Source organism: Misgurnus anguillicaudatus, chromosome 15, assembly GCF_027580225.2.
Source record: "Misgurnus anguillicaudatus chromosome 15, ASM2758022v2, whole genome shotgun sequence".
NCBI classification, from domain to species: Eukaryota; Metazoa; Chordata; class Actinopteri; order Cypriniformes; family Cobitidae; genus Misgurnus; species Misgurnus anguillicaudatus.
In genome coordinates this window covers 10,210,082-10,235,839 of record NC_073351.2, presented here as the reverse complement: position 1 = coordinate 10,235,839, position 25,758 = coordinate 10,210,082, and the positions used below count along the sequence as shown (strand labels likewise).

General features: G+C 38.3%; 1 protein-coding gene across 3 annotated transcripts in view; it reads left to right on the top strand.

The window, feature by feature from the left end:
• Positions 1–25,758, top strand: part of aplp2 (amyloid beta (A4) precursor-like protein 2) — a 95,872-nt gene that overhangs the window by 54,449 nt on the left and 15,665 nt on the right. For 2 of the 3 annotated variants that reach the window (XM_055175049.2, XM_055175052.2), the window contains exons 4-12: positions 5,229–5,341; positions 9,345–9,619; positions 10,325–10,530; positions 11,116–11,283; positions 14,209–14,342; positions 15,429–15,503; positions 15,927–16,085; positions 19,646–19,774; positions 23,965–24,064. In XM_055175049.2, coding sequence (XP_055031024.2) covers positions 5,229–5,341; positions 9,345–9,619; positions 10,325–10,530; positions 11,116–11,283; positions 14,209–14,342; positions 15,429–15,503; positions 15,927–16,085; positions 19,646–19,774; positions 23,965–24,064 — 1,359 coding nt within the window. The remainder of the gene's footprint in view (positions 1–5,228; positions 5,342–9,344; positions 9,620–10,324; positions 10,531–11,115; positions 11,284–14,208; positions 14,343–15,428; positions 15,504–15,926; positions 16,086–19,645; positions 19,775–23,964; positions 24,065–25,758) is intronic. The other variant, XM_055175055.2, reaches the window with a different exon arrangement.

Genomic DNA, 25,758 nt, shown 5'->3' with positions numbered 1-25,758 from the left:
CAGGCGCTTTCTAGTATTTGCTTGGGATTGTTTACTGCTGACCGTTTCGCTCTTAAGCCCTAATAGGCCTGAATGATACAACTCCAGCGTAGTGCTGAGATAAACAGCTCTTTAGTGGCATGGATTGTGCTACATCAACAGCAGAAACATCAGCAATGTTCAGCTCTAAAGGTTATAGTCGTTCATTTAATGTTAGCGTTTCTCCTGTGAAAACAGATGGGTGCAGGATGATTCCTGCATGACCGAAGGATCTATTAGAGGGAGATTATACTGCATTTAATGTGTTATAGCTATAAATCTTTGATGCAGGGTTGGGGCCGAGCAGAGGAACTGTGCTATAAACTATGAAGTCGTACGCTGCTGGCCTCAATCCCTTTTGTTTAGTTTCTCTTTATGGCTTTTTTTCTCCCGAACTGACTGTAATGCTTTTCTTTCATTGTTGGATCATCTGAGAGCGTTTGATCATGGTGTGCGCCTGCAGTTTGCCATCACGTGTCGAGCGCTTAACGTCTGCCAAAGCCATGTGCGGTTATTTAATAAAAAATTGAAAGTCTGGGATTGTCTAAACGCACAAATGAGTCATTCCACATACTGAACTGTTACTGCTTTTGATAAGCTTTTTCATTTATTTTTTGTTCTAGTATTAAATATTATTATTATTACTAGGAAAAGACTTCGTAAAAATGTCCAAACCTACCAAGGACCACATACCATCTCTAGAGCTCCAAGAATGACAAAAACATAATCAGAATGAGTTCAGACACTATTTGTATGCATATAAAAATATTTCAGCAATAATAAATAGTCACCATTCACTGAATAAACCCTCACGCATGTCATGTGTAAATAACGGCGCTCAAAACGTTGAGATGTTTACGGTTGTATACTTTTTGCCTGATATTTTCAGAAATGGAAGAAAGCGGCACCGCTCTGCCTCGCTCATAACATGAGATTTATCTCATAAGAGATCCTGTTTATTTCAGTCGTGCAGCGATGCGCAGCCTTGCTGAAGCCGTCAGGATTTATTTTTCACTTTTTCTGCTGTAGCTGGGAAACAGATAATGTTATTGCTGAATCACACACACTATGTTTTTTCCGTATAGAGCCGATTGTTTTTCAGAAATATTCAAGTTAAACACAAGCTTTATTGACAGCTCGCATGGTTTGCTGTCCGTTACCACAAGAAAATACTTTCATTGGGTTGTAAAAAGCAAACATTATTTATACGTAGTAATGCACTTACAGTGGAAATCCATTCTTCAAGGCGCTAGGATATTTGTTAAATTATCACTGTTTTGGGAGGGGGTAGATTAGGAGTTTACTAAGGTTTTGGTTGTGTTTTGAGGTACACTGTAACGTGTTTATGCTTCGTTTACAAAAAAACTTTGTTTTTCATATATTTTACTTTAATTCCGCTGTTTCCATCCTCATTAAAACAGACTTGTTTAGTTCCTGGGTTTATGAAGCCCCTCCCTCAGAAATACTTAACATGGGCAGGGTTAATGTAAATTTGTACATTAATGTAAATGTTGAGGTTTGTGATGTCACTAACCCAAGAAGAGGCTTAGTTGTAGGCAATCCAGCCGTTCGATGTATTTGTTTGTGATTTTTGTTGAAGCAAATATCTCACATTGCATTTAACATTGTGCGTTGTAACATTGCAGATGTTGTTTATGCTTAAACAGCAGCACACACCTGTTACACACTAACTGCAGCTAAAAAAGTAGATTCAGAATCAAATTCACTTTTAAAAATATACAACAAACCTTTAAGATTGTACAGTGTGTATTAAAAAACAGATGCTAGCATGGTACATTAGCATATTAAGCTGGTTAAACTGAAAACTTTGGTATGATATGTGCAAGCCAAGGACTGTAAAACAGTCCTACTGCTAGAGATAACGTAGACATATTTACAGCTCAAGTAAAAATTTATTTGGCTGATAGTTTAAAAACAACTTCATGGTTGACATATCCTGTCAATCAAAAAAGAACATGAAAATGCAATGAATTTGTGCTCTGTGTATAACAAATGTAAAGAAACATCACATCACAATTTGATGTTCAATATTATTCTTCAGAATTTAGTTAAGTAAGGAATAATTGACGACGGGCCATTGAATTATAAGAAAATAATGCACACCAAGGTGGTAATACGGCACGACGCGAAGCGGAGTGCCGTTACACCGCAGGTGTGCATTGTTTTCAAATAGTTCAAGGGACCGGAGTCAATTATTCCTCTTATACCACGGTTACCACAAACATTGCTCTGGTGCCTATTTTTAAGACATTTGAAAAGTTAGGTGTGCGGTTTACAGAAAAATAATCAACACCCATAGAACATTTCTCAGCCAATCAGAATGCAGCATTCAACAGACCCGTGGTATAATGCAAGTTAATGTTAGCGCTTCAGAACAACTAATCGTTTGCAGAATAAAAGTTTTGGTTTACATCATAAAATTATTTGTGTGTGTGTATTGTGTATAATAATTATGTAGATATAAATACACACATGCATGTATAATTATAAAAGTGTATATGTTAAGTATTCATATGTACATACACATGTAAATATTTCTTCAATACATGCATGTGTGTATGTGTTTATATCTACATAATTATTATATACAATACACACACACATGATGTAAACCAAAACTTTAATTCTGCAAACGATTAGTTGCGATTAGTTGTTATGCAGCCCTAGTTAATATAACCACCAAACTATTGGTATCGCGGATATCAGTCTGAATCATGGAAAACTTTAAAGCTCACATAACACACGCTGTTTCTGCATTTCTGATGTTAATCTTTAGTACCTATAGAGTAGTATTACATCCTTTATATCTCCGAAGAGTCTTTAGTTTAATCAGCTTTACCAATTTTTTCCGATAAGGAGTTACTACCGCGGGACTAGCGAGTACGAATCATGCAAATCTATACAACACTGTTTAACTTATGATTCACTACATGTTCATGTCATTTATATAATATGCATGCGGCTATTTCCAACATAACGCAGAAGTTTTACTTACCACATGCAACTCGTGACCCAGTTGGGACTTTTCAATGAAATCCAGCGCATCAAAAACACACACAAAACTCTGCTGCTACCCCGGATAAACGAACTTATATCCATTGTTTCCATAAAGCTGACTTTCTTCTCCTTACATCCAAAAACACACTTCTTCATTCATGCCATTGTTGAGTTTTGAAATTAAACAAAGCTGTGTCGCGTCATGTGATGTTTGTAAGTTCTAGCGTCTCCCGCTGATTGACAGGTGGGCGGGGTTTTCGGGGGGAAGTGGCCATAAAAATAAGTGATGCGTATAGAAACCCCTGAAACGTCAGCTGGACCCGCAATCGATAAAACATTCCGAAACTTGTACGAACCCTGGCCAAGTGCATTCGGCACAGAAATACAACTGCTTTTTTGACACTTTGTCTACTTTGAGCATGAGGAAACAACTCTTAAACGGTGTAAATAAGTCAGAATGCATGAAATACCATTGAACCACCCCTTTAATATTGGTGCATTGCTACTTACACCCCTACATACATAAACCCTCCAAAATCTTTAAACCTACAACATTCTTTTAGATTTTCATTTAGATGTACATTTACATTTTTTTATTTAATTCAAAGCCACTTACATTTCATTCAAGCTATACATTTCTATCAGCATGTCTGTTCCCAATATGTGGCCCTGTCTGTAAAACCCAGGCTACAGTCTCATAATCCAATGATCAAATAACGAAGCATCAGTATTAAAGATATCAAGGTTGAATACTCTTTACATTTACGTAGGGTGGTTTTATGTAAAAAGAAAATCGGTAAACAGTAAATTTAAGAATTTGTATTAAGAAACAGAGGCAGATAAATGTTTGATTTAGTAAAATTTCTGTTGCTTGTAGGCACTTTAATGGTCTTGCATGTGCAGACTGTGATGTGGGCTGTAGTTGTTTGGGTTTTAACTGTACGTGTTGAGTCATCCGTGGCTCTGACACAAGGACGTTCTTGTTTGGTTTTGAATGAATAAGATCTCTCAACTGATCTAGTCAATTATGTAAGGGGTTTAGTTGATTTGGCCCCCGAGGGCTGATGGGGCTGTTTTCAGCAAGAAAGAGTGCGTGAGGGGTGGAGGAGCTGTGGTTTGAGGAACAGCTGTGTTCTCTGCTATTTCCAGTTCTTTCCTCCAAACCCTCTCATTTTCCAAAACACTGCCCTTTTCTTTCCCCGCCCTTCTCTCTCAGGTTCTCTGGATTCAGATGCGGTATGGGATCCGGTCTGTTTTGTGGTCATGACTAAATTAACAGTTTGTGGATGTGCACAACCCTCTCTTTTCGTGAAGTGTCTTCTGGTCATTAAAGAGTTCCACCTCTCTGTCTCTCTCTTCTCTCTCTGTGGTTCATGCTCAGAGGTCAGATTGGCCTCCCAGCTGTCCTGAAATCAGCTCTGTAATAACTCTCCTTCATAAGGCACACAATCCCAGGCTGGCCCATTTGTTGGGATGGGAGTCCTTTAGCTGTCACTCGCTCTGTGCATTCATTTAATGTAAAGAAAAAAATGATGACACAAGTTTCCTAAACTGTCCCCCGATCATTGGGACCCTTCTGTTCCTATTCAGTCTCTGTTTCTATGATGGACTGTGTACATTTAATCATCTGTCTCTTGGTACTGACCAGATGTCTGTTCAGATGTCACTTGCCCTGTTTGTAATATGCCCATTATAAAATAGAAAACGCCACCTGTTGATGAATTATTTAGTTATTATCTGTTCTCTTTGGTGGATGCACGATGTTGGATAATTCAGCAGTCTGAAGTGTACCACCACACCTGTGGCATGATTTTAAATTTGCGTGGTGACACATATCCAAGTAAAACCGGCTTCTGAAATGAAATAAGGCAGGGCTGGATTTGAATTTGTCCATCGAGATCTTATTGGATCATTTGAATTTGGGTCGTATTGCTAATCGAAACGATCTTCTCCCTGACCTCGCCCACCGGCCATACTATATGACCGGAAGTAAAGAGAGATCGTTTTGAGGAGGGAAGGAGATTTGCATTTTTGATTAAAGATGAAGAGGGGAACATGCATTAAAAAAAAAATGAAGCTCACAGATAAATCATTTGTAAAAAAAAAATACCACAATATAAAAAAGTACAGTTTTTCCTTTTTATTTTCATGGCGATTTGTTGTTTGCCAACAGTGTGTGTTGTGTTTTTCAGTTGGTGAATTCGTGAGCGATGTCCTCCTGGTGCCGGAGAGGTGTAAATTCTTTCACAAGGAGCGTATGGACATGTGCGTGAGTCACCAGCAGTGGCACGGCGTTGCTAAAGAGGTAAGATGGACACTCTGGGACCAAGTATATAATCATAAGCACCATTTTTTGCCTCAATTAGAAAAAAATATGGATTGGAGAAACATTCAGAAGGGTTAGTGCAAAAACGCAGTAGAAAAATGTAAACCTAGTGACCACTTACTGCTTCAGGCGATGTAAGGGATTGGCGGTACTATTAACCTTTGTAATGATTGTTTTCTTGCACACCTTTATGGTTAGTATCTGTTTTTTGAAAACCAAACCATGCCCAATAGTGCCATGCCAGGACCATGCATGGATCTTCTCATAACCCGCGGGTTAACTGGGTGGGGCTGCCCTGCATATAAAGGGATTTTTCATAAAAAAAAAAAAACTAAAAACATGTATGTTGCATACAATTTCCAATAGCCTATATTAAATATTTGGGAATATATGTTATATTTTATTAGGTTCTTCGATAAGGTTAAATTACATAGGCCTACGTAGCAATGCGATGTCCCCAAACATTTGGCCTTATGTCAAAACAAATGGAGAAATAAAAGTGAAGATTAAAGATGAGTTGCGGGAACAATTAAGGTTGGGAAGTTATGAATAGATAATACAAACGCTGCTTTGTAAATGTTGAAAATGTTTATCGTTATTATCCTATTTTGTTATTAATATGACCATGCTGGTTTCTATGGTTCAAAAACGTATGTTTATGAACGTTTACAAGGCAATGTAATCTAATGTTTCCAAAAACTTTTATGCTAAAAAAAAGCTTTTCATTTACATTATAATGCTTTATATGTCTATTTAATGGTTGCGGGGCAGGTTTTATAATATATATAGTTGTGCGGGCCGGGCCAAATAATTTCATAAAAGCGGGACCTGGGGGTTGAAAAAACACGACCCATGCATAACTTATGCCCATATTACTAAAGATTGTGCATTCTTTTTGGGGAATAATTTATCATTCTCTCCTGCGTCTCTTACCTTACATGTGTCGCTTACTATCATATTTTGTAATAAGTTACATTTTGTGCAACTCGTGAACGGTAAAGGGAAGTGAAATCGTGCAATTGCCTATTGGTGATGTCTTTGGTATTTCTATATTCATTTTCAACAATATTTAAAATACATATACCAATTTGTATATAATAAATAACATAACAGTACTATAATATAACTTTAAATCTTATATTGAAAAATCTTTGTTTTACTTTCCATTTTTGTATAAAACATTTTTATATTACAAACTGTAAAATAAGATACTAATATTTTTTGTTATTAATTTCGATAGGGCGAATCATGGTTTTGTATAAGGCAACTGAACGAATTTACACACCAAAATAAAATAAAAAAGTGACTTTGTAGAATATCATATTATATTATCCAATTTTCAATATATTGCCCAGCCCTAGCTGTGTAATGCAATAGAAGAAAAGCCTATAAGAACATATTAAAAGCTCAACACAGATTTGTAGAAAAAGATTTTGGAACCATTGAAATTCTGCTGTGGGCAACAAAATAGAAACCAGGTGAACAACAAAATGTTGATCAAGACAGATGAAGATTCCTTAGGTTATGTGAGTCTTACAATGCCTAACATAACAAAGCATCACTTTTAGCTTTGTATTTTGATTTTTTGTCTATGTTTTTGCGATGAACTTTGGTGTGTAGGCCGCCTTATTCTCTATCTCACAGTAAATCCTGATGCATGCCAGAGTTCTCACATTTACCGTGATAATCAGATCAGATACTGCTGTAACACGCTGATCTCCAGACCTCTATTACACACCTACATCGCTCGCCAAATGTCCTCTGACTTATAATAATAATAATTCTGGATTCGTCTCTCTTCCCCAGTTTGCCGTCTTTTTATGTCTTTTATTATTAATTCCTGAATTACTGCAGGCTTTGACCTTTTCTAATTGCTCATCCTTGCACATCCGCCCCCTTAAGTGTGATTCAGATTGAGTTGTCCACAGATCAAGCTGTTCAAGATTTAACACAAACTTCATACATAACGCCAAGTTTTGAGAGTGGCCGCCTTGTTTATTTGCCAATATTTATTCCCTGAAGTTATTGTTTTTAAAGGAGTATCACCTACTACCCTGAACCATAGGAGCTCTCACGCTGTTAACAAGAATTGTGGATGTCAGCAGATTTTACTTTTGGTGTTAGCTGACTAATGTTATAATAGGGCAATACTGCTTTACATTGCTTGCATGTGAGAGAGTTTCTCTTTGGAAAATACAGAGCATGATGCATCCCAAACAAGTCAAGATAAGGGGAAAATTAGTTAGTTGTTTAATAAAAGCAAAGTTTAATAAAATGAAAAGATGTTTCACATAAGATTTAACAAAAGTTTGATTTGGTTGTAATTTTGTCCTGAATGGTATTAAGCACTCTAATACAAGAAGTATAATTCAGTTTTTATGCATACACGAGGGCCCGGAATTGTGTCATGCACACTGGGTCTCATTCACTAATAATTGAGTATGTTTTTCGTATTTTTACGCACACTTGAACTTCTCATGAAAACTTTATGCCTAATTCACAACACGTGCGTACACACATGAGTTTGTTCTTATTCTTACGTTTGTGAATTTGGAGTGTTCTACATGAGCGGCCACTTGCACGAGGTTGGTAATTTGCTTAAAATAGGAGATCAAGTGATTGACATTTGGACTTCTCATTAAATTTACATGACGTTTAGGCTACATTAGGCATTAAGCAGACGCTTTCAAATAGAGATTTAAAAAATGAGAAAGGAAAGCGTGAAGATTTGTCATTACTTGCATCTTCTTTATATGTTTAGAAAAAATAAGTAGGCTATAAAAATATATAATATAATGTATATATAATAATAATAATAACAATAATATAGATTGTTTAATAATATATAATAAACAGAAAATATTATAATATAAAATATTATCATGTACATTTTATATATCAACATTATTATACACATTATAATTATAGCCTAGTATTTGAGTATAGACGGTTTCAGCAGTAACAACATAAACAAGCGGCTGTCGCGGTACGCACGTAACTTCCGGTGAACTCCGCTAATAATAAATAACAACAAAGTACTTTAAACGTAGTTTATTTATATAACAAGCAAGCGTTAGAGTCACACCTCTTCTGAGTGCTTAATCCCAAATGTAACATGAAACAACTGTACATGGACCTCTGTTTTTCCCCCCTTATGTGACAATCGATCGGCTTGCCAAGCAGGGGAAAACACCTCTCAGAGGTGCCTTTAAAAACATCGGTCCAGCGGAACGCGATTTATATTTTAAACACGAGGGATGTATTGCTACAACTGCTTGAAATGCATATCATAAACAGGATTACTACCTAGTGATCTGACTTCAGAGAGAGCGCAGCTCTCTGCGCGTGCATGAGAGTAAGAGAGCCGCCAAGATGCAGCGGGTTATATTTTAAACAAAAGAGAGAGTTTGCCTCAGCTCGCATGAAACGCATAAAACTTAACAAATACACATGGATTACTACTTTAATTTATGTTTAGACTTTGGACAGATGCAAGAGCGCACGCAAGTGGGACAAAGAGAAGCGCAGCTGCTTATGACGCGCTGGGTTTATTTCAGATGCTAGGAGTCAAAGACATGCGCTTTAAGTCGATGTGCGTGCAAGAAGGAAATCTCTCTCGCGTAAAGTGAAGCCCACAAACCCCCATGCGAGGTAAAGCACGCAAAGGGCATGTTAATGTGAAACTATAATAATAATAAATAATGGCATAGGATTTTTTGTCTTTCAAAAAATTGTAAAAATTGAGAATCGAATTGTGACCTTAGAATCGAAAATGTAATCGAATCAAGGATTTGGAGAATCGTGACACCTCTAATTCTGGGCTTAATGTTTAGCTTAGTATCTACATGCTGTCAGACTGTTTAAAAAGCTACCATCATCCATTTTGTCTCATACTAAGAGCGTCTGTATGTTTGGTCTGTCCTGATCCAGAAACAGACATCAGACCGTCCTTCTAATCAGCTCTTTCTTTCTCTCTCTCTAGGCCTGCTCGAAGGGAAACATGCTCCTGCACAGCTATGGTATGCTGCTACCCTGTGGCATCGATAAGTTCCACGGCACCGAGTACGTCTGCTGCCCGTATGCTCACCCCGAAGAGCCTGTACCCATTGACATGCTCTCCAAGGAGGTAGATGAGGAAGATGAGGATGAGGACATTGAGAAGCCTGTCGTTGAAGATGATGATGAGGACATTGAGAAGCCTGTCGTTGAAGATGATGATGATGATGATGCAGATGATGATCAAGCAGATGATGAGAGGTAATGTGGTGTTTGTGTATGAACCAGTAACGTAGGAAAAGCTTACTTTCTGTATTTCGTTTTTTGACTTGAGAGAAGGGAAGTAAAACATTTCTTATGTGTTGATTTTATTTATTTGTACTGTTGTTTGAGTTCATTTAATTTGTCTGTAAATCCTTTTTTCCATACAAGTTTTATTGGTGATCACAGCCTCCTCTGTAAAATAAAATGTCCTGGCTCGACGAATGGTGGATTAACGTGACTGTTAGCTGTCGTATCCCATCACAGTTCACTGAGTTTCAGTTGAAAAACGTTTGTTCGTGTCGGACGAGTTATGTTGACCATACGGATAATTTTGTAACCTGTGCCTTTGACCTCAGCTGCTCGATTCACTTCCATAAATCATGAAACCTCCAACCAGTTCCCCTCCCTTCCTTCCGTTTCCTGCACTCTCCATCCTTCTCATCCCGCTCTGCTCATTGCATTTCCTTCCTGTTTCTCTGTGATTTTTTTTCTGTCTTGCCAGTTTGTCCTTTTGTCTAGACACTTAACCCTTTATGTCCACCGACACAGTTCACACACGCCTCTTAAAAGTTTTAGGGCGTATGTATAAAATGGTCAGGAGCCTATGGATGTAGTATGGTCTGTGATTGTTGACAATTTATTGGCACGTTTACAAGTAAGAGAATCAATAAAATTAGTTAGTTACGTGTTTTCTCTTTTTAGCGAGCCTGCTGCCAATGAGCCGCCCACTCAGGAGGACACAGCTGCTGAAGAAGAAGAAGAAGAGGACGATGGAGACGAGGAAGACTATCACTACGTGTATGAAGATGAAGAAGATGACCGAGACAGCGAAGAGAAGGACGTGAAGAAGGAGAAGACTGCCGTCACCGAGAGCCAGGATGAGGAAAAAACTCAGGAGGAAGTGGAAGGTTAGCATGACGCTATTTCCTTACATTTCTTTTGTCAGGTTCTGGCTGTTCGTTTGATGCAAATGTCTGCCACTATTTACCCTAGAGGTTTATGGGTAATGACTTTCTCTCATTTTATTCATACATCTCATACATTTTATTGTTTGGCATTGTCATACAACCTACAGAGTGCAACAGTAGGGCTCGGGAAGTAAAAATCCCATTTGTTTTCTCTATAGAGAAATTGATTTTTAACAACAGTAAATAAATCTTTGCACATAGGCCAGCCATAAGCTCTGGGATTAAGGGATGGTTTATGCTTTTGTAGAAGCTACACGCCAGTTTAAAAAGTGTGTTTAAATAGCAGCATTCCTCATGTACTACATTACCCATAATCCCGAGAGTGGGAATGTAAGTCAGTAGCTATTACCACATAAAAGACATAATTATGTTTACAGTCCTTTTTTTTATTTTCATGTATTAATAGAAAAACATTTCGAAACCAAAGTAGGCAGTCACTGTTGCACTTTGTAGTTCAAGGGTTGATTACTAAATGCTGCCCCTGGTGGCCGGAGGCTCTAACTTCGCCTCCCCCTCCTGTATTAGCTGTTTGTTCTCTGGAGGCGGAGACCGGCCCCTGCCGCGCCTCTAAGCCTCGCTGGTACTTCGACGTGCAGCAGAGGAAGTGCGTGCGCTTCATCTACGGAGGCTGTGCCGGCAACCGCAACAATTTCGACTCAGAGGAGTACTGCATGGCCGTGTGCAGACGTCTGAGTAAGTCATGAACCGAGTCACCAAGGACTCCGCCCTCTTCTGCCACGCTCCTCCCCTTTTCTGTCTCTCAAAGTGCTTACTCTTTGCTAACCTGCCTGTATTTGTAAAAACGTGAGCCGTATTGTAAAAATGATTGTAATTGCATAATGATTATGGCTGTGTCCGAAACCACTCCCTATCCCACTCCTATAAATGGTTTCATCGGAAGCACGTGCGTTGTCGCAGGTGGGCATCTGGAGATATCTTAACTTCCGTCTCTGTTTGTTCAAGGGTCTGGCTAGTGGCTAAACTGAACTAATACCTGGTCGAAAATAACAAATGTTTTGGTTTTCTAAAGACGAGGGGAGAAGACGATCAGGGATCACCGCTATGTGAAGGGATGTTTGGCAGCCGATCTGTAGCAAAGATTTTATACATTACATAGTACACATTTTACAAAGTAACGTTAGCTCAGTGTCATTTTCGATACGCTTTAGCTATGATTTGAACTAAGGTAATCTACTTGTTGTTTATTTTCCTTGTTTCCTTGTCGTTACTGCTAAAACCGTTTTTAAAGTGCACTATATTTGGCATCCATATTTGGTGTCTGAACCTAAGTGAACAACTTCATTCCCTACATTTGTTCACTACTTTTTACCCATAATTCACTCTGACTTTGAGGGTACATTCGATGTACACTCGCTCACTTACTATTTCCCATGATACAACAGGAGATGAATGCCTAACTGGAATCAGCTGAAGGATATTGAATATAAACACCACAAATTTACACTTTTGTTAGTTCTTGTCAGTTATTTCCTACTTTTTAAAAATAAACAAATTAAAAATAAATGCGATACCTTTAATTTAAATTAAATACATATGTTTATTACATAAAATAAATAAACATAATAGTTAATAAATATAACAAGCAGTTGTTTTGTTCTCTTTATTATCAACTAATACAATAAGCATGACAAATGCACAGTACAATCCATAAAGCCACAGAGATGTATTGCTGTGTACACACCAAACGCGAAGCATCACGTTTATCGCTCTAGATTACTCACAGGATTTAACTTGGTGTCATGCCAATATTTCACCTTGAGTTGAATAATTTCAACTTGCGCAAAGACGCGTTTAAGGGAAAAAGCACGTTTTCGCAGCAATTGTGCTGCCCATTTCGCGTCATTTGCGGCGCCCAATTCGCGTCATTTGCGCCGCCCAATTCACGTCATTTGCGCTGCCCAATTTTGCGTCATTTGTGCTGCCCAATTCGCGTCATTTGCGCTGCCCAATTTTGCGTCATTCGCGCCGCCCAATTCGCTTCTTTCGCGCTGCCCGATTTGCGTCATTTGCGCTGCCCAATTCGCGTTGTTTGCGCTGCCCAATTCACGTCGTTTGCGCTGCCCAATTCGCAACGTTTGCGCCACCCAATTCGCGTCAGTTGCGCCGCCCAATTCGCTTCATTCGCGCCGCCCAATTCGCGTCAGTTGCGCCGCCCAATTCGCTTCATTCGCGCCGCCCAATTCGCATCATACGCATTGCCTTACATGAATTCACATCTATTAGTGTCTTAGCATTGACTTTGTATGTAATCTACTTGTGCAAATCGTTGAATTCGCGTTTGATGTGTATGCCCCATAAGGGTTTATGACGAATCTCCACGACAGCTCTCTGGCGCATGGTATTATACGTTAGTGTCTACTCATTTTCTTTCACTTCTTTGCCATATAGTGGACTCAAATGTAATTCTCTGTATGGTGAAAGAGTTAGTAGTTTCAGGCACAGCCTATAAGTATGTTGCATCATTGCTAGGCTAGGCTATAGGCTAACTACATTATTTATACTGTAGCTTATAACTGTTACAAAGTTGAAAAAGGTTGATGTCTTGTTTTCATCTATTCTATTAATGCCATAAGAGATTGTGATTTTAATGTTTAAGGTGTCATTATTGCTTTAGCTTGTTCTTTTTGTGTTATTTCCTCTTGTGCAGTGTCCAGTGCTATCTAGCTTGTTTTTGCCATTATTCTAATCTTTAAATATTCACAATCTTTGTTGGAGTGGAAGCCTACTTTCTTCTGGCAACACAAAATAATTCATTTGAAATTATGTTTTTCCATGCTTTTAAGACAGCTTGTTTCGGTCTTGTCACCACGCATAGCTGATGTCCCTCTTTGTGCAATGCCTTATGGGTAATCAAGTCTTGTCATCAGTATTCAAAGGAGGCCTGAATTTAGCTCGTATGATGATCATGGTGTGCAGTACATCTTAAAGTAAATGCTAAGGAGAGCAATACTGTCAGACGAGAGCTATACAGAGACAGAGAGATGAAAAGAATGAGAAATGAAGGACTGTCTGATTCCTTTACAATCGGGGGAATTACAAAGTTTCCGAGTTTTTCTTTCAGAGACCTGTGGGAAGTTTATTCTTTGCTTTGGTCTGATCTTAGTTTTTCTTCATGTCTGCTGCTCCTTTTTGCTCCCAGGTCTTATCTGGCTGTCTTGTCTGTTTGTCTGTAATGCATTTTGGTCTCTATAGGTCTTTTTCAAAACCTAGTGAGCTGCCTACCTTTTCCCACCCTAGCTACCTGCTAAGGTAACATCCTAACCAATTGGAAAATCCTAATTAAAATGCTTTTTCATTGATATTCACAAAACATAACACAAACTGCTTTATTCATCCCTGTGATATTCTCATGTTTGCATGTTAACCTTGAGAAAGCTGAAGCCTGTTTTCTGCCAATCAGAATATAACCTCACCTAATTAATATTCATGAGCTGTTTCACGGATAAACATACTTCGTATTTAATCAATATGAGATGCCTTATAATTATATTGCAAGCGTTCCGCCAATGATGCCTAAAAATGTACCTTATGTAGGCAGCTCACTAGGGTTTGTGTCACGTGTCCTTCATCTTTTAATAAACTCTTTTTTCTCCTCAGCCGTTCCACCCACCCCTCAGCCCACAGACGATGTGGATGTGTACTTTGAGACCCCAGCTGATGATAAAGAGCACAGCCGCTTCCAGAAAGCCAAAGAGCAACTGGAGATCAGGCATCGCAACCGTATGGAGAGGGTGAGCGATGTTACATTTGACATTTTGCAAATGGCTTGCTGCAATTTTATACACCGTGTTGGTCCTATTGTGCAGGATTCATCAGTGCATGTTATTCTCATGGAAAATGATGTCTTTGTAATCTATAATTAAAATATAATTACTAGCTAAGGCTCAGAAATAGCTTTCAACAACTTTACTTTGACTGACATCACCAAGGGCTCTTATTTTTAAGCCCCACCCCTGCAACCACAAACAAAGACCAAAATGGGTGTTTGATCAATTCACGATGAATAGTATTGAGTCCTGTCACACTTGACGTACACCAGTGCAGAAATGTTAGTTAAGAAGAAATGTCACATGGTAGACAGGCTTCCAACAAGTATGCTTTCAGGTGCACAGGGGTGCTCTTAACTCATTCACCGCCATCCTTTTTGAGAAAAGTTGCCCACCTGCATTTTTGTGATTTTAATAAAAGTTTCACAAAATTCCTTGCAGGAAAAATTATCTTCTATAAATATATAAACATACAAATTATATCAAATTAAAGAACACACCCTCTGCTTTCAAACAAACAATAAACATACAAACAAACAAACAAAATGGGGAAAAACGTTTCATTATAGATTCACTTTTTTTCCACTTAATTTAACCACTGAAATATGGATATTTTTCTTCAAAAATACAACATTTTGAGCAAAAAGCTTAAAAAATTGCGTTTTTGTAAAGGAATTTATGTTAGAGATCAGACTCAGAATGACTATCAAACATAAAGGCAGTTAAAATAAATCATTAAATCTTTTTAACTTCAGTTTTTGATAAATTCGGTTTGGATAAAAGCGGTATTACACTTTCACTTTGAAATTCGTCCAGAAAGGCATATTTATTAGTTAAATATTAACTCATAATTGACGAGATAACTCGTCAATGGCGGTGAATGAGTTAAGAACCCTTTTGAAGCGCATTGGCAAATGAGACCCTACGGTCAAGTAGACTTCATTCACACGCTCAAAAGTAGACAACAGGTCCACATCATGTGACCGTTCTGGATGCATGTTCTGTTCCATCTTCTCACTTATGTTACTCTTATTGTTGTGATGTCATCAGGTGAGGAAGGAATGGGAGGAAGCAGAGAGCCAGGCCAGAAACCTGCCTAAAGCTGAGAGACAGACACTTATTCAGGTAATGTTAACACCCACACCTGACTTTAGTGTCATTTTGTACCATACACCTCTATGGATCTAACCCGATAGGGTAAACATTGTACAAATTTTGTCCCCCAGCCAGACATCATGTTTGGCATCTACTGTACAGTATTTGTATTATTAAGTGTGCTTTGCTTATGTAGGTGTGTCACTATTGCTTATGCACTTTAATCTGCATATATGTATACATTTAATGCTACAAACCTGCTATTACAAAGTAACTGGATGATTTTTACAGACCATAAAGTGAATAAATCCCTTAGACCTACATTGCATGGTATCTCCGACCCAGAATATTATAGAAAAGACCTTTGGTCTTGAACCTTAGATGCACACCAATGACCCCCACACACCCCACCGCAGCTTTAGTAACCGCCCATAAACATTGTTTTCTCAACAGCACTTCCAGGCTATGGTGGAGTCTCTGGAGGAGGAGGCAGCCAGCGAGAAACAGCAGCTTGTAGAGACTCACCTCGCCCGGGTGGAGGCCATGTTGAACGACAGACGCCGTCTGACCCTGGAGAACTACCTGGCCGCTCTGCAGGCTGACCCACCAAGGGTGAGATGGCAAAATATGTGCATCCTAATGTTTGCTTTTGGAGGGTGCTAGCCCTTACTAAATACCTTTTAAAATGACTGTTGATCATTGGTGATCATGGCACCAGGCTGTTATGAGAAGACTCCAAGTGTTAAAACAGTGCTGCACCACTGAACCACACATCATCAGCCAAATACCTGCAAAACCCATTTACAACTCGACACAGATCGAAACCCCTGCCTATTTTGATTTTGACTCAGCTTCAGTCTGCGGTGGAAAGTCGGACGTCTCAAAATTGTGGGAGCTTAGTTGTTATTAAAGTCCTTTAATTCTAGCTGAAATGCTGAAGCAAAGGGGGGGAATTTTAGAATTTGCATTTGGTAAAAATCTTAAAGGGAAACTCCTCTGGAGTTAAACATTTGATTTTTACCGTTTTGGAATCCGTTCAGCTGATGTCCGGGTCTGGCGCTAGCACGTTTAGCATAGCTTAGCACAATTCATGGAATCTGATTAGACCATTGGCATCGCGCTCAAAAATGACCAGGGAGTTTGGATATCTTTCCTATTTAAAACTTGACTCTTCTGTAGTTACATTGTTTACTAAGACCGACAGAAAATTAAAAGTTGTGAGTTTCTAGACCAGTGTTTCTCAAACTTTTTCAGCCCAAGGACCACTTTATCTTCCAATTTTTTTCTGAGGACCACCTAACAGAATCCCACTCTAACACTCCCCCAAAAAACAACAAAATAGGAAGGATAAGCTAAGTTTAAGTTTAATATGCACTTGTTTCAAGTCAAACACTAATTTTTTAAAACAAATGCAATGCTATGTTCAGAAATTATTATATGAATTTTATTTCATTCGAAAAAGTAAATCTGAAATGAGTTGCAGCTTATATGAACAACAAACTGCACATGTGCAAAAAATTCAATTAAACATATTATAACAGCCTGGGTCCAACTTTATGTCATTCCAAAGAGCCATTAGTTTAAAACTGAGGTGGTGGGTATATGAAGTCTATTGTTGTAACTATGGTAACAATAAAATACTGAAAAAAAATTTTCCCCTTAATGTCCAAAATCACTGAAATTACAGGGATTTTACACATGAAACAAAAACTAGTACATTTCAAAACAGAGATCTCTGGATTTTAGCTGCTTTCAGTTGACGCTTGATCTTTTATTTTGACTCATTTTTGGTTTAGCCAACCGATCCATTTTTACGTTATTAAAACAGAAAGGCAAGAACTGATATCACAGTCTACTTAAATAAGTGACGATTCAAGGCTCGCAAAATTTCAAAATCCCTGGTAGCCCTTCGGGCAGGCACTCTTCAGTTTTTGGTAGCCCGAAATGAATGCAAGTAGCCCGAATAAAAAATACATTACTTTTAATGTAGAATATTAAGACAAAACATCTATCAAAACACAAATAACTCACCATTTAAAAGTGGTTTAGTGGGTCACAAAACTCACAGTTTGGATCATCCAGTTACAGATCAGAAAAACAGGGTCTACTGTCGCTTTAAGAGCGATTCTGCACAGATCTCTTCACTGCCCGTACAATCTATACTTTTAAAGCTTGCTGCGAGAGATTTAATTTTCTTACGTGAGGATAGTAATGACTGACAGGGCGAAGTTGGAGGATTTGCCCAACAAATCCATGACAAATCATTACGGATTGCTTTCTGTACTGCGTCTTTTCGCGCGATCGCGAAAGTGAAAATAAAACTCGAGCGCGCGCTCAAACGTAATTTAAATACCCAATGCCTGAATTTCATACACCATTATTACCCATCCAAATCTGTGAAAGAATGCATAAGCATTTAAATATATATTTTCCTCCCTATAAGTCAAGATAGCCCGACGGGCAGGGCGGGGATGCATTTTGATAGCCCGACTGCAAAGCACAATAACCCCGGGACGTCGGGCTAGCGATTTTGCGAGCCCTGCGATTGTATAAACACTTGCCTAGTTTAGGTCATCTTTTGGCGGACCACTGGGGGGGTTTGGCGGACCACTGGTGGTCCGCGGACCACACTTTGAGAATTACTGTTCTAGACCGATATGGCTAGGAACTATACTCTCAAACTTGCGTAATAATCAAGGACTTTGCTGCTGTAACATGGCTGCAGCAGGCGTAGTGATATTACGCAGTGCCTGAAAATAGTCCCCTGCTATTGAAAGTTACTAAGAGGACTATTTTCAGGGGCTGCATAATATCATTGCCCAGAAAAATCGCAACTTTACATTTTCCGTCGGTCTTAGTACACAATGTAACTACAGAAGAGTCAAGTTTTAAAAAGGAAAAATATCGAAACTCTTTGGTTATTTTTGAGCGCAACGCTAATGGTCTAATCAGATTCAATAGATTATGCTAAGCTATGCTAAACGTGGTACCGCCAAACCCGGAGATTGGCTGAATGGATTCCAAAACGGTAAAAATCAATTGTTAAACTGAAAAATGAGCATATTTTCAAAAAAAGTTGTGTCCCTTTAAATGCCGTGTACTTTAGTTTCTGCTCTGAATCTTTTTTCTAGTACACACAAGGCCAAGTTTTCTTGATCATTAGAGGAAAACAATCTGAGGTTGAGTGAATGATGACAGATTTTTAGGTGAACTATTCATTAAAGGAATAGTCTACTCATTTTCAATATTAAAATACGTTATTACCTTAACTAAGAATTGTTGATACGTCCCTCTATCATTTGTGTGCGTGCACGTAAGCGCTGGAGCGCGCTGCAATGCTTCGATAGCATTTAGCTTAGCCCCATTCATTCAATGCTGCCATTTAGAGATAAAGTTAGAAGTGACCAAACACATCAACGTTTTTCCTATTTAAGACGAGTAGTTATACGAGCAAGTTTGGTGGTACAAAATAAAACGTAGCGCTTTTCTAAGCGGATTTAAAAGAGGAACTATATTTTATGGCGTAATAGCACTTTTGGGAGTACTTCAACTCGGCGCAGTAACACCCTCCCTCTCCCATTATGAGAGTGAGAAGGGGAGCGGACTTTTCCGGCGACTCAAAGTACTCCCAAAAGTGCTATTACGCCATAAAATATAGTTCCTGTTTTAAATCCGCTTAGAAAAGCGCTACGTTTTATTTTGTTTTATTCCTTTAATAACCACAAATTCCATTGTTTTTATTAATTGATTACAATAATATCTGGATAATCCCTGTGTGTTACTGCTTTAAAGAAGTACGTCCCTTAAGGGTAGATCTCATCTGTTAATGACCAGATTTCATTTCTCATACGTCAGTCTCTGATGGACGATAGCTCCTCGCCGTGGTATGATTTAATGATCTGGGATTACCTGTGCTTTATTATCCTCCCATACCCTCATAACATGGATGAGCTTCAGTTACTTATGATATTCATTTGAATTGGGCACCTATGTAATGATTAACCTCCTGAATAGAGATGGGTGCGTTTTTAGCATCTCTGCTATTCCCCTTATGTTTGCTGTTTCATGTCTTTTGATTCACGGATCAGGCAACCCTTAAGGAAATGTCCACCTGACTCACCCTGCCTTTTGTTTTTGCTCCTTTGTGGTTAATTTATCTCCTCTCTCGGCAGCCTCACCGTATCCTGCAGGCTCTGAAGAGGTACGTACGTGCGGAGAATAAGGATCGTCAGCACACCGTTCGCCACTATCAGCATGTTTTGGCTGTGGATCCAGAGAAAGCTGCCCAGATGAAGTCTCAGGTCAGTGGTGTCCCATCTGCATCCTCCTCATGCTAAATCTCATACATCCTTCCCTCTTTTCTCACCTTATACAGAGTGCAAATGTATTACTGCTTTTACAGCTTCTCTGTAAAAATAATTATTGTATTATGTATTCTAAAAGGAAAGGGCAATAAGTAGAATGTTAGGAAGACTTCAAAGTCGCACTAAAAAAAACACTTTAAGTTTTTTTTAGGGAAGTCACACCATTAGGTGGCCATGTTTGCAATTTGGAAATGGGGAAAGACAGAAAGAAGTCGTTTCAGCTACTGCGCATGCGCACAGGTTGACAAGCACCTCACGTGACTCTGTACAGAGCGCCTTCCCCAGAAAATCATCAGTCTTTATTGATTGATAATTGGTGCTTTTAAAAGGATGGCGGGACTTCTGTTGCCAAAACGGCTATATTGAGCATTGCATTGTCCCCTTTACTAATGCTCAGTTTTTTTATATTCAATACTTTTGCTGACATACAAGTCTTCTAAAACACTTCCCTCGTCTTCCATTGGCAGAATGCAGATTGTCCCACCTTAAGCTTACGCCATTGGTTGAGGTATTGTTCAGGGTTCCCACAGGTTTTTTAAAAGCCTTGAAAGTTTGTGAATCTGGTGGAAATAATTCAAGGCCCTGGGAAGTTTTTGAAAATATACATACATAGATACAGGTCATTGAAAGTGCTTGAATCTATTTTATGCAAGAAGTTTTCTGGAAAAAATCCATATTATTCCCTGTGTAGTGTAGGATAATATCATAAACATTTCTAGCCTTTAAACTGTTCACTTTAAATGCTTATATCTTCTCTATGCGAATGTTGATTCATACCAAAATGCTTTTTTGCATAGTTGTGTTTGAAACATTAAAACGTCTCGGGTTACGTATGTAACTGTTGTTCCCTGAGAAGGGAACGAGACGTTGTGTCTCCCTTGCCATACTTCCTGCATCCCTGTAACGTCATCTTTGGCAATAATTCAGATAGGGATATACTTCCTGGCTCCCGCGTCACCCTGTATTTGTCGTTAAGACTCACCATTGGTTGAAATTGATTTACACATTTAGACGCACATACCCCTAAAGGGGTCCCCAAAGTGTCTCCACAGTGACGCAGCGCGAGTTCCCTCGAAAGGGAACTGTAACAATGTATCTTAAAAGGTAACACGATGTAACCTTGCTCTCACTTGAAATGTGTCCCACATTTAGTCTTTGAATTTGAGGGTATTGGACCTGGAAAGTCCTTAAAGGTCCTTGAATTTAAAGTTAACTAAGGTGTGGGAACCCTAATTGTTACTATTTACTGTTGTTCAGGATGATGGACATAGATATATGTACATAGATACCTTATTTGCTGCTGTTTCTATGGGCTGCTATATGCAAGTCGTCCGCCATATTGGAATCTTTTAAAGGCGGAGTGCACAATGTTTAAAGCCAATGTTGATATTTGAAATCACCTAAACAAACACGCCCCTACCCCAATATAATCTAGACCTTCTTTTAAAAGACCCGCCCCACACACACGCAACCCAGCAAGGATGTCGGTTAGTAGACACTCTCCTTACTGCTGATTGGCTATAAGTGTGTTTTGGTAGTCGGCCCGTCTCCTTTTCCAAAGCGTTTTTCAAACATTGTGCACTCTGCCTTTAAGGTGGTACTTTAACCAGTGTTGCCAGGATTGCTTTTCATGCAGGTTAATTGTTGAAGTCTTTTGTTTTTGGGTTTTGTTTATTGGCTGTCAACATTATGGTAAGTGGTATTAAGTGTTGGTATTTAGGCTATGGTCATTGGCCTAGATTTAATTGGCCCAAGGTTGGGTTTGTTTCACAAATCTGGCAACCCCACCTTGATGCTTGAGGGCAAGCTGTCTGTGTGTCAAATGTTGTAGACCCAAACATTATAATTGTTGAACTAACTTCATACACAAAGACAAAGTGTTTGCTAACACAAAATTAAAAGTATCTTAGTTGTAATACTAATTTAATACAAATACAAAAAAACAACACATTCTCACCTTTGAAAGGTTAGCACATTTTTTGGGAATATATACATTTTGCAGGGTTATGGACTAGAGGCTGCGCAGATTTAGTGAAGTCTGCAACTGGACCGCTCCAAAATGGCAGACGCATCTACATACAGTTGCAATCAGAAATATTCAACCCCCTCACCTCAAAAACATTATAGTGATGTTGATAAAAAAAATAATAAAAATCTCTTGGAATGTTAAATATTTTGGAAATCTTCTTATACCCAAGGCCCTTCAGATGTGATGAAATAATCTCCTCTCTTAGCTTTTGTGGAAGCTCCTTTGTCTTTCCCATGATTGCAACTCACCTTGAAGACCTTGATGGTTGGGATTTATATATGCATCACAGAAGCAAATGAAGGATCGTTATAGAGTTCCTAAAGGCTTAATGATGTTTCAGCTCCACTTCAGGCCATAAAAACTGTCAGAAAGCTTTAAAAATAACAATATTATATAGGGGTTGAATAATTGTGACATGGCTATCTTAACAAAATATACTATTACACACAAATACTACATAAAACATTTTTTGTTTTGATGTTATGCCTCACTTAACTCATAAAAACTCATCCAAAGTAGAATCCCGCACCTTGAAAATATTTTTTTTTATAAATCCTTAAAACTCTTTGGGGGTTGAATATTTCTGATTGCAACTGTATATAGAGTGGTCGAATGACATATCTATGCATACATATCTATGATGCTAGATGCTATGTTTATGGTACAGTGTTTATAATTGGTAATTATTCTCAGTTTCAGATTAAAAAACGACTTTTATATGGTGGTTGGATAATATCAGCTCTCGACTTTTTGTAAATAAAAATCCTGTTTCACTTCAAATTTCACATTAGTAAAAAAAATGTGCAATTTTATCTGGTGGTTGAAATGACGCACTTGTTTGCATGTTTTTGTGTTTGTTGTTTTAAGAGGATTAAAAGAGGTTAAGTGGGTTTGCATGGCTTGATTGTCTCGTTTTGAACCCTCTGCAAGAGATTAGCACTGCGTAGCTCTTGCGTAACATAATTTCTAGCGATGTGATTGGATGAAACGTTCGAGTCTGATCCAATGGTGAGGCTCTGTAATTTGCATTCCAGACTGACCGCACTCAAAGCCGATGTTTGTTGCAGGATAGAAGACGTGGCATGGACCGGGAGTAGTGCGCTGATCCGAAAATCATGGGAACCAAACGAACATTCACAGCAGTTTATGTCTTGTGTGTTTTGTTTACTGACGAATGCCAGTTCCTGTTTATTTTTTGGTCTAATTAGGGACAAACTTCCCGGCCTCTAGTTTTCTGTACACTGCTAAAACTGATGGTTTTCAGAGGTGTAACTTCAACCAAAAACAATCCAAAGATGTGTACGAATGCTAGAAAGATATGAGAGAATAACTAAATATCGGTTTAGCTTTTGAAGATGGACACAATGATTTATCCTTGTATAGAAAAGTGCGATGTCAATGTGAAGTTCTTATTTTATCTTTGTCATATGGGTTTAAGGATGAGTAAATTATATTATTTTTAGGTGAACTGTCCCTTTAAGAGCCACAGTCTCATAGGTTTATTAGTGTTTACGTGCAAAAAATAGCATTTACACAGATGTCTTGTGGGGCTGTGCTTTATATAACCATGTGTGTTTGAGAAACACAAGCTCAGTTTGTTGTTACTGCTCCGTTTAACTCTGCATATGACTGGCATACCAACGCAAACTTACATTTTTCCTAAACCGACAGTGTGAAGGCTAAATACCGTGTGCACGATGAAGGCCAGACAAAGATCTGCATGACAAAGTTAAACTCATGCCTCTATATTTTTGCTTTTCATTTTGACAGGCCCTTCATTGCCATCTGTTGCTGGTCTCTGAGCATTGCACACAAATGTGGCAATAACAAAGAGACAGGCGTGGTTGTTTGCACACAACCTCACAAACATTCAGTCACTCCTAACATTTTCCAGTCAACCAGTCACGCCGTTCTTTATCCTCACAGTTTACGCAATTAGATTGCCACAAAGGTTTTCCAAGTTGACGTTAATCCGTCCAAAACTAAGGATGCAACCTATAAAAAAACAGACTTGTTACATCCTGCAGAACTGAGGCGCTCCGTCTGTTTGCGCAATCCCACCGCTGTATTTCTTAAAGTGAGTGTCTGTGTTTCCTAGGTGATGACCCACCTGCGGGTGATTGAGGAACGGATGAACCAAAGCCTGACTCTGCTATACAAGGTGCCCTTCGTCACAGAGGGGATAGAGGATGAGATCGGTAAGTGTGGGGGTCTGAATCGGGTTGGGGACGGGGAATGCGGGTACACTTGTGGTTGGGTTTCTAATGTCTGGTGTTAGTGTTGGAGAGAAGGAACTGTGGACAAGAAAACAGGAAGATATAGAAGATGTTTAAGATAAGAAATCAGACTTTGTGATTAATATTGAATTAAATTTACTCTAAATTTACTGAAGTACTTAATTTCCCTGAATGATCCCATTTGGTCAGTCTACTAATGTACAATCTAAATTCATATTTTATCAATATGAAAGCAAAATGTACTGACACAGGGATGCCACGGGTCCTTAAAATCCTTGAAAGTTTGTGAATCTGGGGGCGGGGTTCAAGGCCCTGGGAAGTTTTTGAAAATATACTTACATAGATACAAGTCATTGAAAGTGCTTGAATCTATTTTATGCAATAAGTGGGTGATTCTCACGAAAACTTGGTTTAAAAAAGTCAAGCATGAAAATGTAAAAATTGCTTAAATTTACTTTTTTCCCACCAGACATTGAAAAACAAAGTCTGGAGTAAATGGGAACATTAATTTAAAAACTTTTACTTATCATTTAACACTTTTTGTAACATAATTTTAAAAATTAGTCCTAAAAAATCTCATTACTGCAACAGTCAGAAAACATCAACACTGACATGTTTTCAAAATGACATGACAAACCTGAACGAACATAATTTGGAGATTCTGCACATGCATTTAAAATCAAAGTATTATGCTTCTATTAATTAAATTAACATTTAATAAGCATCTGTTGCGGTAATGATAATCAAAATGTCGTTTAAGCATTCTGACAAGACAATATTTCATATTAACTGTAAAAAAATGATCTTACCTGGTAGCCATCTTGAAGTAACTGTTCCATGTGCTTGGTCACTCAAAATCAAACTTTATTAAAATTCTGTATGTGTGCTTAAACTGTTCTCAAAAAGTGTTGCGGAGGATGAGAACATCAGGCATGGACACATCATTTTCCTAATTTTTCTTCATTATTATTATACATGAATATTCAGTCAATATTTTTTTTTGTCATCTAAAGTAGTCTAGCAAAACATCCATTTATTTTTTTTCTTAATATTTTTGTGTTAATTTGATTAAATTACAACATAACGCATGTTCAAACACAGCCAGACACATTGCGGTAATGAGAATTTCAGCAGAAAATGAGATAAAATTTCCAATTATAAATTCTTATGTTGAAATCACACATTGTGCAAGTTGAAACACATTATTGTGTTAATTCTGATGCTTTTTAATGTTACTATATTACACATTTTAAAGCTAAAATCATTAGTGCCGTGGTGTTTCAATGGTTTCGTGAGAATCACCCATGTGTTCTGGGAAAAAATCCATATTATTCCCTGTGTAGTGTAGGATAATATCATACAAATTTTAGACTTTTTAAGCACGAGTGTTAAACTGTTCGCTTTAAATGCTTATATCTTCTGTATGCGAATGTTGATTCATACCAAAATGCTTTTTTGCATAGTTGTGTTTGACACATGAAAATGTCTCGGGTTACGTATGTAACTTTTGTTCCTTGAGAAGGGAACGAGACGCTGCGTCTTCCTTGCCATACTTCCTGCGTCCCTGTAATGCCGTCTTTGGCAATATTTCAGATAGCGATATACCTCCTGGCTCCAGCGTCACCTTGTCATTGGTTGAATTTGATATACACATT